The sequence below is a fragment of the Rhinatrema bivittatum genome, chromosome 7 (genome assembly GCF_901001135.1).
Source record: "Rhinatrema bivittatum chromosome 7, aRhiBiv1.1, whole genome shotgun sequence".
Lineage (NCBI taxonomy): Eukaryota > Metazoa > Chordata > Amphibia > Gymnophiona > Rhinatrematidae > Rhinatrema > Rhinatrema bivittatum.
The window spans coordinates 5,125,090-5,139,359 of record NC_042621.1 but is presented as its reverse complement, the minus strand read 5'-3'; the positions used below and the strand labels follow the sequence as shown (position 1 = coordinate 5,139,359).

Below are 14,270 nucleotides of genomic sequence, written 5' to 3'. Positions count from 1 at the left end.
AAAGGGCCGAAGAGCCTACAACTCAGTTACTACTACTACTACTACTGCTGCTTTATATAGTGTCACTCCGATGTACGCAGCACTGTACAAAAATGGGGAAGAGACGGTCTCTTCTCCGTAGAGCTTACAAACATACAGGGCGAAAGGTTTGCTTGCGTGGTTATAAAAAAAAGCACATTTTTCACCCAGGTTTAAGGGCTTTATGTACTAATTTCAAAGGGATCCAGTCAGCTGTAAGTCAGGAAGCTGGCTAGATGAAAGGCCAGGGTAGTAGGGAAGGGGATGAGGTTTCTCTGTTTATTTATAGACATTTGATAGCCCCTTTATTTTATTTTTTTTAACCAAGGATGGCTTCAAGGCACATTATAACAAATTTAATAACATACGGTAACCAATTTCAATTTGTTATACAGTTAGAATCAAATTCACCATTGGCTTCTTCACTGTAAGAATCCAATGTTGTGTGGCTTAAGGCCTTGTTCAAGATGGGTAATTAAGAGGTTAGGTCAGCGGATTGGAGGTTTCTGCCAGGAAGGTCTTTGAAAAGAGCCCTGCCTTTAACGTTTTCTTTCTGAAGGTAAGGTAGCAGGGCTCCATAGGGTGGCCGACTGACTCCTGATTTTCAGGACAGATTCATCCAGTCCTGCTTTTACTCCCACTGCATGCCTGGACTTTGTGGTACTGATCTTTCCTGTTGATTTTCCCTAGAAAAGCATGACTACAACTCCTTGCAGGCAATGTGGTAAAACCAGGACTGGATCAGCCTGTCCTGAAATTCAGGAAGCAGCTGGCAACGCCTAGGACTCTCGGCGTAGAGGTAGCGGAATCTTGTTCCAGATTTTTGTTGCGTAGCAGCTGAAGGCCCAGAGCCTGCTACAGAATGATCTGGCGGAGGCCAGAGGAAGGCAGGAAAGAAGTTGTCTTGTGAGGGTGTTAAAGAGCAGCTGGGATGGGTAGTCTGGGGCTCGACTTTCAGCACTTACCGGCTAAGTTTAGTCTTGTGTTCCTGATCTCTAGCTAAGTTCTACCCAGTGAGATTTAGGATGATTTTCAGACAAAAGTCTCGCTGACTGGATTCGGCTGAAAACCCAAGGCTAAGTTGGACCCATTTTCACCACAGACACGAAATGGGAAGAAGCTTTTGGTACATCTGGCCCTGCATTCCCAGCATCTTCCTTCAGTAAAGGGGGAAGAAAAATCCACAGAGGAGCACGTGCAAGCGAAACCTGCCGCGAAAACCAGCGCCGCGTGAAAGGCCTGAGCCAAAGTCCCACTGTGCTTTTTTTGCAGATCGGATTTCTTTTTTTTTTCTCGGGGAGTTTCTTATTTTTTTTTTTTTTTCCTTTTCAGAAGTTGCTAGAAATGAAATCCTTCGAGAAAAGTCGCTGTTGGGACTGGCGAAGGTGTTAGAATTATTAGCCCCGTCAGGGGCACGGTTACCATGCACAGCAATAACACAGAGCCTCTCTTTTGAGCTGGCTGCCCCTGTAATGTAACCATCTGCGTCTTTCTTTCATCCTTCCCACAGAACTGACGCTGGACTGCTACAACACGGTGGCCGAGCTTTGCCAGTTCAAAAAGCCCACGTCCCATTGCCCCAGGTAAGCAAAAAGAGCAATGGCATCTATTTATCTTGCTTGCCAGCCTGGGGCCTCCTCCTTTGCTTCTGACCTCTAACCTCCTCGTGCTTATTCCTCATTTAACTGCCCCCCCCCTCCCCCACTTCCTTCAAATCCAGTGAAAATGTTGGTAGTGAGCCTTAGCGGACGAGGTGTTCTGATGCCTTGTTTTGCATGATCCGAGGGATTTTGGGGGCAGGGGGCGGGATTTCCCAATAGGCAGAGTAGGCAATTGCTTAGAGGGCAGCCGTCCTACCGCCGGAAATCAATGCCCTTTCACCAGAAGTGGTGCTCCTGTGCAAGCCCGACGTTGTTCTGTGACGGCTGGCCAACTTCACCCACCCGTCAGGCTGTTATTTTGGAGGGGGTGTTCCTCCTGCCCTCTGCAGCTCATGGGGGCGGGGGCAGCTGCAGGGTCAGATCTGTCCCAGGCTATTACAGTCCCTTCCCCCTTTGCTTCCTGTAACGGCGTCATTGATTCAACAGCGGGCACAAGGCCTGATTCACTTCGCCTATGGACACAGACTGGCAGAGGAGCCTTTAAGGAACCATGGCCTATGCTGGCAGAGGTGACAAATGACCTCCTGTGAGGTGGCACCGCGCCGGCTGCTTCACCCAATATTTCACTCCTTTTCAGGCTCTCTCAGTGACAAAACTATGTGCATTTTCCCCTGCCAGTCACACAAGAATACGAATCGATGGCCTCTAAACATTTCTGTAGCAAATGGACTGGTGAGGGGGAAATGATTTTCTCCATCAGTGGCACACGACGCTCCTTTTGGGCAACTCTAAATGCCCTTTATATTAGACAGGAGCCACTGCTGTAATCATTCAGAGTTTAAAAAAAATAAATGCCTGACACCTGTAAACCAGATGTTGGCACCTACAGCCCCTGAGAAGTTCCAGCGATTTTATAAAATGTATTTTAGTATCATCATAACCTGAAGGTTAAGTAAATGATTTGTTTTTCAGAGCATACTGCCCAGCGCACTGTAGAGATGAACCTTCATACTGGGCACCAGTGATTGGATCCAAAGTTTATGCTGACGTGAGTAGACTTTTTTTTTAACCCTCTGTAACATGATGGGTATTTAGGGCTACAGAACCATCCCTCCACCATCACTGGATTGTTCTCGCTGTGTCTGGAGGGGTGGGTGGGAGGAGGGCGGTTCCAGTGCCCAGTGCCCCCAGCCTTGCTGGTTTCGATGGTAGGGGATTGTGAGATTGGGGCCATGCACGCATGGGCTGAGGATGTGCAAGGGAAAGGCGTATGGCCAGCCTTCTGTGAATGCAGTCCCGTCATGGAAAGGACAGCCGGGAGGAGAGAAAGCAAAATAAGTATTGTGTAGACAGGATTTTTTTTTCTTTTTTTTTTAATTTAGACATATCTTGGCCTTTCATGCCAGCAGTTCCTCCCTCCTGCCCTGCAGCTTGCTATGACATTGTTTTCTGACTATAACTAGTTCCCCCCCCCGTGTGTCTGAGTGATGGGGATTTCTCCACTGATTCCTGTGGAGATGGGGGAGGGTGGGTGCTTTTAGAGTTTGCAAATGAGGCAGTGTGGAAGCTGAAGTGTGGGCAGGCGTTTCTGGCTTCTTGCCCCTAGATTGCATCAGTGTCATGATCCAGCCATTCTCAGCATGGCTTCCCTGCTTTTTTTCCTACAATGCAGCAACTTCGCCAGAGTGACTTTGCATGTCCAAGACGGGATAATGAGGCTCACAAATAGAGAAATGAGCCAGCTAAGTACATTCAGAGGAGGACAGGCTCAGTATTCCTCATGAAACGCCCATTTGTTCCCTATTTATGGCCATTTGGCTTCCTGCGCTGTCTCAGCTGCATATTTGAATAGCAAATATTTGTATTTGTCTGCCTGCCCAAATAGCTATTTACTTCCAATTTCAAAGTGGATGAAACCATCCTGGTGGGCCTTGAGGGTGAGAGATCAGTAGTATTAACCAAAGTCATAGACCCTGTTAGAAAGAGCAAAATTAACCCTCTCTGTGCCTTCATCATAAGCCTTCCACCCTTCCCCAAAGGTCTCTTACCCCCTTCCTGATGTTTATGAAATAGAAAGGGGAAGGCATGAACCTTCTCAGTTCGAAAATGGTCACAGCTGACCCTGAGGCTAGCACATCTTTGTTGTATGGCAGGGCCGGCCTACACCATTTTGAACAGAGGACCAGCAGGGCAGGAGAAACTGGGGATTGATTCTGCCCCTTTGAACTTAGGCGCAGGGCCAGTGAGTCCATTAGGCAAACTAAGCGATCGCCTTGAGCACTAACCTTAGGGACCACTAAAAATCATCAGCAACAAGCTCCTGTCCCAGTGGCTGAAGACCCAGGGAAGAAGGGCCCAGCAGGGAAAGGCCCCGAGCAGTGAACAGAGTCCATCCTGCTCGGCAGCTGAAGAAGGAGAGGAGAGGCCCAGGAGAGCTGTGGGTGGTGCCCATCTCAGCCGTGGCTGAAGAGGCAGGGGAGCGAGAGGCCCAAGAGAGCCATGGGTGGAGCCCATCCCAGCTGCGGATTGAGAGGAAGGAGAGATAGGCCCAAGAGAGCCGCAGAATGAGAGACCAAGAGAGACCTTGCATTTGTACGTGTCTGAGAGAGAATTAGTGTGGTGCGTGTAAGAAAGAGGGCACCTGTGAGCAGTGAGGGCTTGTGAGTGAAAGAGAAAGAGGGCACCTGTGAGCAGTGAAGGTGTGTGTGTTAGAGAGGGAGCCTGTGGGAGTGTGTGAGAGAGTGAGAGTGTGTGTGTTTGAGTAAGAGAAGACAGAAAGGGAGGGAACCTTTTTGAATGAGGATATGTGTATGTTTGAGAGAGAGAGAGGGTGCCTGCAAGTGAGTTGAGGGTATGTCTGAGTGAGAGAGAGAGAGGAAACCTATGTTGAGGCAGGTGGGGGGAGGCAGCAAGACTGAAGGGTTGCCTAGGGGGTGCCTAATATCCTTGCACTGGCCCTGCTTAGGGTGCCTGCGAGTGAGTTGAGGGTATGTCTGAGTGAGAGAGAGAGGAAACCTATGTGAGGGAGTGAGGGTTAGTGAGTAAGAGGAAGGACCTGACGTGTGTGTGTGTGAATGAGAGAGACAGAGAGAGGGAGAAAGTGAGGATGTGTGTGTGTGTGTGAAAGAGAGCCTGTGTAAGGAAGTGAGAGTGTGTGTTTGAGAGAGAGAAAAGGAATGTGTATGTGCAAGAGTGAGAGAACGTATGTGTAGGAAGCCTGTGTGCATGGAGAGAAGGTGTCTACGTGAGAAAGAAAGAGGATAAAGGTTTGTGCCCAACAAACCCTCTCCCCAACCCATCAGGAGAGCTGGCGGATTTCTATCCTTGTTAGTTTTGATCATTGAATTTAAGTGCAGTGTCTGCTGTTTAGCAATACTTATTTATGGTGCTGGAATATTTTTAACAATATTATTGAAAGTTATGCTGTTTGTCAGCTATTTTCAAATATTCCTTTTCAAAATATTGGTTTTACTAATATTGGGAGGGAGGAGATCGGAGTAGAGGCAGGTGGGGGGAGGCGGCAAGACTGAAGGGTTGCCCGGGGGGGTGCCTAATACCCTTGCACTGGCCCTGCTTAGGCAACTCCCAGGGATGGGGTAAGAACATTCAGAGGGAGGGTTAAGGTGTTTGGGGATAGATGGCCGGCTCGAGGTAACTTTTAATTTTTATATTTTGGCAACAGGGGGTGTGGGGAGAGGCCCAGGAACAGGGCTTGAGGTCCCAATGCCATTTTTCCCTTTTTTTTGTTTGGTTTTTTTTTCTTATTTTTTTTTCACTTGTTTTATAATTTGTTTCATTTCAGACAAATTAAATGAAATAAATTATAAACAAAATGAAAAACAAAACAAAACCCAGAGGTCAGTATTTAAAGTTATTCAGGCAAGTAACTTAGCCAGATATAACTTATCTGGATAAGTTACAAGGGATATTCAGTGGCATGGCTATGTTGATTAATATCTGCATAGAAGTCGCTACTTAGCCAGATAAGCTAGTGCATATCGGAGTAAGTTAGACCTGCTCTATGGCAGCTCCAACTTATCCGCTTAACTTAACTGGATAAGAGCGAATATCATCACTTATCCGCTTAACTTAACTGGATAAGAGCGAATATCATCACTTATCCGCTTAACTTAACTGGATAAGAGCGAATATCATCACTTATCCGCTTAACTTAACTGGATAAGAGCGAATATCATCACTTATCCGCTTAACTTAACTGGATAAGAGCGAATATCATCACTTATCTGCTTAAGTTAAATGGATAAGCAGCACCACCCCGATCCGCCCACTGCCCATCCACAACTTATCCAGCTTTTTAGATAGCCAGATAAGTGACTTACCTGGCCATCTAGCAGCCACTAGACATAGCTGGATATTCAGCAGCCACTAGATAGCCGGATAAGTCCTACTTACCCGGCTACCTAACCCTAAACGTACTTTGCATCTGCTGGCCAAAATGAAAAGATTTGCAGTGCACACCCCTAGAACATGCCCTCGAAAGTTTGCTTTGAGGACTGGTGTAACTTAAGTGCCTATTTGCTGACTTTCTTATGTGGGCTGATACATAATTACCCCCAAAATGGGATAAAACATTTCGCACAGCTGACGTTATGCATGTAAACTATGTTTTTCCCACATTTCATGCCACTAACAGCTGATAATACTTTACCATTTCCACATTCTGTGCTACTGACTACTGATTATACCTCGCAGTGTCCACAATCTGTGCCACTGATTGCTGATTGTCCTCACTGTGTCCGCTTTCTCTGCCACTGACTGCTGATTATACCTCACAGTGTCCACACTGTGCCACTGATTGCTGATTATCCTCTCTGTGTCACTTTCTGTGCCACTGACTGCTGATAATACCTCACTGTGTCCGCATTCTGTGCCACTGACTGCTGATTACACCTCATTGTGTCCGCATTCTGTGCCACTGATTGCTGATTATCCTCACTGTGTCCACACTGTGCCACTGATTGCTGATTATCCTCTCTGTGTCACTTTCTGTGCCACTGACTGCTGATAATACCTCACTGTGTCCGCATTCTGTGCCACTGATTGCTGATTATCCTCACTGTGTCTGCATTCTGTGCCACTGATTGCTGATTATCCTCACTGTGTCCGCACTCTGTGCCACTGACTGCTGATTACACCTCATTGTGTCCGCATTCTGTGCCACTGACTGCTGATTATACCTCACTGTGTCTGCATTCTGTGCCACTGACTGCTGATTACACCTCACTGTGTCACTTTCTGTGCCACTGACTGCTGATAATACCTCACTGTGTCTGCATTCTGTGCCACTGACTGCTGATTACACCTCACTGTGTCCGCACTCTGTGCCACTGACTGCTGATTATACCTCACTGTGTCCGTATTCTGTGCCACTGACTGCTGATTACACCTCACTGTGTCCGCATTCTGTGCCACTGACTGCTGATTACACCTCACTGTGTCTGCATTCTGTGCCACTGACTGCTGATTACACCTCACTGTGTCTGCATTCTGTGCCACTGACTGCTGATTACACCTCACTGTGTCTGCATTCTGTGCCACTGACTGCTGATTACACCTCACTGTGTCTGCATTCTGTGCCACTGACTGCTGATTACACCTCACTGTGTCCACATTCTGTGCCACTGACTGCTGATTACACCTCACTGACTGCTGATTACACCTCACTGTGTCCACATTCTGTGCCACTGACTGCTGATTACACCTCACTGTCTGCATTCTGTGCCACTGACTGCTGATTACACCTCACTGTGTCCACATTCTGTGCCACTGACTGCTGATTACACCTCACTGTCTGCATTCTGTGCCACTGACTGCTGATTACACCTCACTGTGTCCACATTCTGTGCCACTGACTGCTGATTATACCTCACTTTGTCTGCATTCTGTGCCACTGACTGCTGATTACACCTCACTGTGTCCGCATTCTGTGCCACTGACTGCTGATTACACCTCACTGTGTCCGCATTCTGTGCCACTGACTGCTGATTACACCTCACTGTGTCCGCATTCTGTGCCACTGACTGCTGATTATACCTCACTGTGTCCACATTCTGTGCTACTGACTGCTGATTACACCTCACTGTGTCCGTATTCTGTGCCACTGACTGCTGATTACACCTCACTGTGTCCGCATTCTGTGCCACTGATTATACCTCACTGTGTCCACATTCTGTGCCACTGAATGCTGATTACACCTCACTGTGTCTGCATTCTGTGCCACTGATTATACCTCACTGTGTCCGCATTCTGTGCCACTGAATGCTGATTACACCTCACTGTGTCCGTATTCTGTGCCACTGACTGCTGATTACACCTCACTGTGTCCGCATTCTGTGCCACTGATTATACCTCACTATGTCCTCGTTATGTGCCACTGACTGCTGATTACACCTCACTGTTTCCGCATTCTGTGCTTCTCTAACAGCTAATACCTCATTGTGACCACCCTCCATGCCTCTGCTAGTATCTCACGATACTTCCATCTGTGCAGTCTTCATTGTACTGTTCTTTGTATGTTCTCTTATTGTCTAGAATGAAAACAACCCATTTGTCTGTCTTCAGAATCATAAAGCAGTTTGAAATCTGAAGCAAGCCTTTATGAAATTAGTTTCACAGCAAAAACTCTACAAAAGAAATAACATGTGGTCATCATTTTTCTCTCTTTTGTTCTGACGTGTGATGTATGCTGCCAATAGCTGTTTATGTAGATAATGTTTAGCAAGTTTCAGAAATGTTCTTTTTGAGAAAGGAAAGCTCTTTTGAGACTTTAATGTATGTGTTTAGTAGGCGGTAAGTGAAAGTAATTCGAAAATGCTTTTTGATGAAACAACTCAGAAAAAGAGATGGCATTTTCTTCCATTTTGAGCTTGTGGAGCCTAGAAGTAAAGTGCAGGAAAGAAGATGCAAAACTGTGGGAGAACCTGTGACAAATCAGACCCCAAAGTGTTTACGCTGATGAATTATAGAATAAACCAAGACCAAGACTTTCCTTCTCGGGTTAGAGCTGTCTATATGTCACTATAGAGGTGAGTAACAGCTGGAGAAGGCAAACAGCATATGCAGGGCATGAATTCCAGCTGTTCCACTCTTCCATAAATTTGTTTCAGACATAAACAAAGCGGCCTGTGGACAGAACAGTGTATACGGTCAGGTCTGGAAATGGACAGAAAATTCAACAGCAGAATTTGAGGGGTCTCATGTGCTGCCGGGAGCGTCCTTGAAAAGCCTGCTATAATGTCTATACGTTACGCTTGCCTTAATGCTTCGGTTGATGCCTCATTGAATTTTGAATCAAAACAGACAGTTCATCTGTCAACGCATGAGCAGCACATTCCAGGGCAACACTAAACTCCCCTAATAGTCTTATTGCTTTCTACATTGGGAATCATATTATGCGATCTTGATGTTGCCTCTTTTTCTTGACACCCGAGTTTTCAAGTAGCTGGCTGAGATGAGAATTTACATAGAAACATAGAAATGATGGCAGAAAAGGACCAAATGATCCATCCTGTCTGCCCAGCGAGCTTATGGTAGTACCTGCCAAGCAATGCAGGTTACCCCCATGCTTAGCAGTTTCCCCAGAGTGTAACAGTTGGGCCCTCATTGTTTGCTCTTTGAATCCAATTCCCTGTTACCCCTTGCTGTTGAAGCAGAGAGCAATACTGGAGTTGCATCAACAGTATGAAGGCTTATTGGTTAAGGGTAGTAACCGCCACACCAGCAAGTTTACCCCCATGCACTCATTTCTTCATTTCCATCCTCTGGCCTTAAGGGATCCACAGTGTTTATCCCATGCCCTTTTGAATTCTTTCACTGTTTTTATCTTCACCACCTCCTCTGGAAGGGCATTCCAGGCATCCACCACCCTCTCTGTGAAGAAATATGTCCTGACGTTGGTTCTGAGTCGTCCTTCCTAGAGTTTCATTTCGTGACTCTTACTTCTACTCATTTCTTTCCATCAGAAATGGTTTGACGATTGTGCATCATGAAAACCTTTCAGGTATCTGAAGGTCTGTATCATATTCCCCCTGTGCCTCCTCTCTTCCAGGGGTTACATATTCAGATCCTTCAGCCTCTCCTCATAAGTCTTCCAATACAGACCCCACACCATTTTGGTCGCTCTTCTCTGGACCGCCTCCTTTTTGTGGTACAGGCTCCAGAACTGAATACAGTGCTTCAAGTGAGGCCTCACCAAGGACCTGTACAGGGGGATTATCACCTCCTTTTTCTTACTGGTTATTCCTCTCTCTATGCAGCCCAGCATTCTTCTGGCTTTAGCTATCGCCTTGTTGCATTGCTTTTGAGGCGTGGGATGCAGTAAATTGTTCATAGTATATCTGTCATTATGTGGCGAGGGCAAACCACCAGCCAGTGTCCCCACTTTATTCCAAAATTCAGTTCTGTGCCTTTTTAAGTGTCAGACTGTAGGCGGATGCTTGCTGTCAATGAGATATGCCTGTGAAATCTGGACCATTTTAGAATCCCTGCTCAGTCATTCGTCCTTTGGAGGTAGATAAAATTAGCCCTCTGCTATGAAAAAAAAAAAAGAGGCCTGCAGGGATAACCATGGGACATGGGAGCTAGAGAATCAGGACCTGCAGAAAGGCTAGCAAAGGAAGCTCATGGCGAATTCTGCTGTTACTGAAGATGTCTCCCAACAATTCCAAAGTGGTGGATAATGTATCTAGGATCTTCAGACTGCTTAATTAAATGGAGACATTTTCTTAGGAAAATAACATTATGCAAGCCATCAGTGGAATGGACATTTTCCTGGCCTATATCATGGAACAAATTCAAGGAATAGCAGTGCAGCATCCATTAATGTTTTTTTTTTTTATTGGCATCAAGAAGAAAGTCAAATAACTGGACTTGTTTCCAGACGTGCTGTCCGACCCTTAAGATGGGATCATTTCGGCCATAGGCTGAGGGATAACTAACAGATGGACCTTATTTTCAGCTGAAGGAAATAGAGCAAAGAACATTTTAAAGCTATGCAAGAACTCAAGCACTACCTTTCTGCTTTATATTTTAAATGAGTCCTTGCTAACACTAAGACTGCGGCAGGTCTTCAGTAGCTGCAGTTTTGCTTTGCTTTAACAGAGAGCATGATGGAAGCTGGTGTGGTTGCTGTTTCGGGCTGCCATGATGAGTAAGTGTAATGAATTGCAAACGGACACAAACTTTCACACAACTAAACCGAGAAGAAAGCCAAAAATCCAAAGAGGCAGTTAGTCTTGGGATAGGAACATGAAAATGATTCAGCAAGGTAATACGTCTCATTCTGCATTTTCACTGGGCAGAAGGAGAGCTTACTATTTGACCCAGCAGGGTGATGTCATTCAAGGATGTACAACCTCCAGAATGTGGAGGGCATTAGTTAGGTAGACTCTACCCTCATTCAGTGCATTTTCAGCAGTAACAGCCTGGAACCAGAGGAAACTGGTGTAGGAGCACAACTTGCCCATGTGGAAACACCGGGAACGGGGCCTTTATGGAGGAGCTGGACACCGCCACCCCCAGGATCCCAGCCCCCTCTCTAGTTACATAGAATCATAGATTGTGATAGTAGTTAAGGACCATAAGTTCCAGCTAATGTGCCCAGTTATTGGCCTCTTTTCCTACCTGTTCCTGACTTCAGTCCCATTAGTGAATCTGATGTTGCAAGTTGCATTTATTCCCAAGAATGGACTGCGTTGGCCTCATTCTCTGTCAATGCTGATGGAAACTGGAAAGCACTCTGGCAGGCTAATGATGCTATAAAAATCAGTGGCACTCTTCTGCCAAGTCATACCGGGTCGCAGGCCTGGAACCTTTTTGAACTTGCTTCCTTCTCCCCATTGCCGGAGGAGTAGAGCCCTTACCTGGTAAAAGCATTGACAGTGTGAAAAGAAGATCAAGCGTTATTCTGGCACGCATTGGCTTCTTAGTACAGAAAACTATTCAGACCGTGTGATACCCGGTGGCCACCTTTCATGGTGGCAATGCGGTGGACAGAATCAATCCTTAACCTCATTACTGAAATGAAAGTCTTTGTGTCGCATCAACATTCAAGATCCCCCGCCCCATCGGGAACATAAGAAAGGAATGTATCCGTGGGGGCGCAAGATAATAGAGTTTGTCTCTTGCAAGGCTCATTTGTAAGGCAATCAGTTCAGGAAGGCTTCCGGCCAAAGGAAGTTTTGTATAACGTTCTGGGGATTGTTATCACTAGTGGAAGCGGAGAGTATCGATCAATAAAGAAGAATCTCTGTTTGGCAGTCGAGTTACGCATAGGGTCAGAGTCGCTAAAGCTTTTTTTTGCCCGTATCGATACGGAATGGGAGAAAAGCCTCAGTGAATCTGGCCAGTAGTGTGGAAGACCCTGGCAAATTCTCGAGCCTGGTTCTGCGATGCTGCTGCTGTCTAGAGATAGACCTGGTTGCGGTTGTCTGCAGTGTTTTGAAGCAGCTATGGAAGCTCACTAGGGCGAGCCGTGTTTCCAATGTCCCATTGCACTTGTTGACAGACTTTTCACAGCTGTTAGTGTAAAGATTGCTGTTGGGTCCAATAAAAGTTTTATTTCACATGAGGAGGGAAAAAGGAAGCGGCGTTATCCATAGGGTTGTTGGGGCTGTGGGCAAGGGTTCATTTTGATGACCTAGGAGCAAGTCAGACATTTGTGGCAAAATTTTGGGGCCCCATTTAAAGTGAGGAGCCCTGGGCAGTTACCTGATTTGCCCTTCCCTGAGACTAACTAGTTTCACATTTACTCCAAGCACTCAGATGCATGCGGCAGGCTTATACTGGACCCATTCAGCCACTCTTATCTGTCTTAAAGAGAAGGGTGTGCATGGATACGCATGAAAACAAGACGAGAGCCTGAGAGAAGGCAATGTAGTTTGACCCAGGGGATATCAGTTGGGAGCATACAGCTGCCAGCAGGTCCCAGGGGCCAAGGGAAAATTGATTTCCCTGCGAACTGGAAATGTAGGGATACAGACTATGCTGCTGACTCCAAGTTTAGATTTAGCCATTGCAACTCAGGGCAAACTCAAGACAGAACATCCAAATAAAGCTTTCCTTTGCTGGTTTGACCATATATAGAAGTGAAAGCAACCCGGCAATTAAGCCCATGCAAGCTGCCAAGTGATAGGCAACCCAAAGTGCAGTGTGTGCACAGGGAGGTGGGGGATGGGTAAATGCAGGGAGGTAGGCGGCAGGAGCCATGCTACACACAAGGATAAAAAAAAAAAAAAAAGGCAGCTCGTGGGCTATAAGGCAGAGCTCTGGGATGGGAAGGTTGCCCTGCCAACGACCTGGGACTGGGGATTTCACCCGCCCTGTACCATGATTTTCCCGCTTTCCTTATGAACTAGCTGTATACAATCTGCTGGTAAGTGCAGTGCCCACGAGGAAGGGTTTTCCGTATCGCCGAGAACTCATGGAATTTATACAATGTTAATTCACCGGGTGCCAGTGTTTTCTGCCACAATCCAGTTTAACATCTCCGACAAACTTGAAGTGCTGCTCTCACTTCATATCTTTTCATAAGAAGTGAAAAACATGAATGTGAGATTTTTTTTATTCCATGGTTTCCCGGCAGACTGGCGATAGGTTTCTAGTGTGCAAAGCAATTGGTTTTGGAGCCCTTTCTGCTTGCAGGTGACAGACGTTATGGAAAGATCCAATACTGTGCAGAGCCAGTTTCAAAGCCAGTCAGCCCGGCTGAAATAGTTGGTTCGCCCGGAGTAACTTGTCCCATCTGAGCCTCACCCCCACCCCTCAGCTAAAATTATCAAGCGGGTTTCCGTTGCACGCCTGCTTCCGCCCAGCTTAAAAAGGAGGCGTTTGGGCCGGAGATGGAAAACAGAACATGCACTTTGCATTTCCAAAAGCTCATGCGTTATTTTAATCCCCCTCTCACCCACCCCCACCTCGCAGTGAACGAGAAACCAGTTTTCTCTACGGTACAGTCATTTCATTTTGTGATCGTGGTGGGCTCCTTACGTCCCGTGTAATCCCACCCTTCCCTTTCTTTGATTTTTTTTTTTTTTTTCAGAGCTCCAGCATCTGTAGGACCGCAGTGCACGCCGGGGTCATCGCAGACGAAACCGGGGGATACGTGGACGTGATGCCGGTGGACAAAAAGAACCGTTATGTCGGCTCTCTCAAGAACGGCGTTCGATCCGAAAGGTGGGTTCTCTTCTTGCCAGCTTCTCATCAGCCTCAAGCCGCGTTCTCCCATGTGCATGCTCCTGCTCTCCCTCTCCTGTCCCTCCTTTTACCCTGTTCTTGCTAATATCACACCCATGTCGTTGGCCTATTCCTCGCAGTCTCCCACCAACGACGTCCCTGTCCTGTCAGTTTTACACCAGTGTGTGAAATAAAAATGAGATAGAACAGAAAACGACAATGCTTTTGGTTAAATTCAAACCTTATCCGGACTTGGAGGAAAGGGTCTGATAATGAGAATGAAACTGGGGAAGCTGCGGACGGACTCGGATAAGCCCGAGTTGGTCTCTGATCGGCTCACATCTCTTTATCTGCCCAGTGTGGATTTTCTGATGTGGATATTCACAAACTGATGCTTGCATGTATGGGAAGGTTTTCACTGCCTCCAAATGCTTTGAATTTGCCAGAGGGGTTTTATTT

The 14,270-nt window shown here is 46.6% G+C and overlaps 1 protein-coding gene across 1 annotated transcript in view; it reads left to right on the top strand.

Annotated features, from left to right (window-relative positions):
- The window catches only part of CRISPLD2 (cysteine rich secretory protein LCCL domain containing 2), an 82,611-nt gene that overhangs the window by 51,630 nt on the left and 16,711 nt on the right, over positions 1-14,270 (top strand). Inside the window, exons 12-14 of the mRNA XM_029608087.1 lie at positions 1,529-1,601; positions 2,592-2,667; positions 13,678-13,811. Of these exons, the coding sequence (XP_029463947.1) occupies positions 1,529-1,601; positions 2,592-2,667; positions 13,678-13,811 (283 nt within the window). The remainder of the gene's footprint in view (positions 1-1,528; positions 1,602-2,591; positions 2,668-13,677; positions 13,812-14,270) is intronic.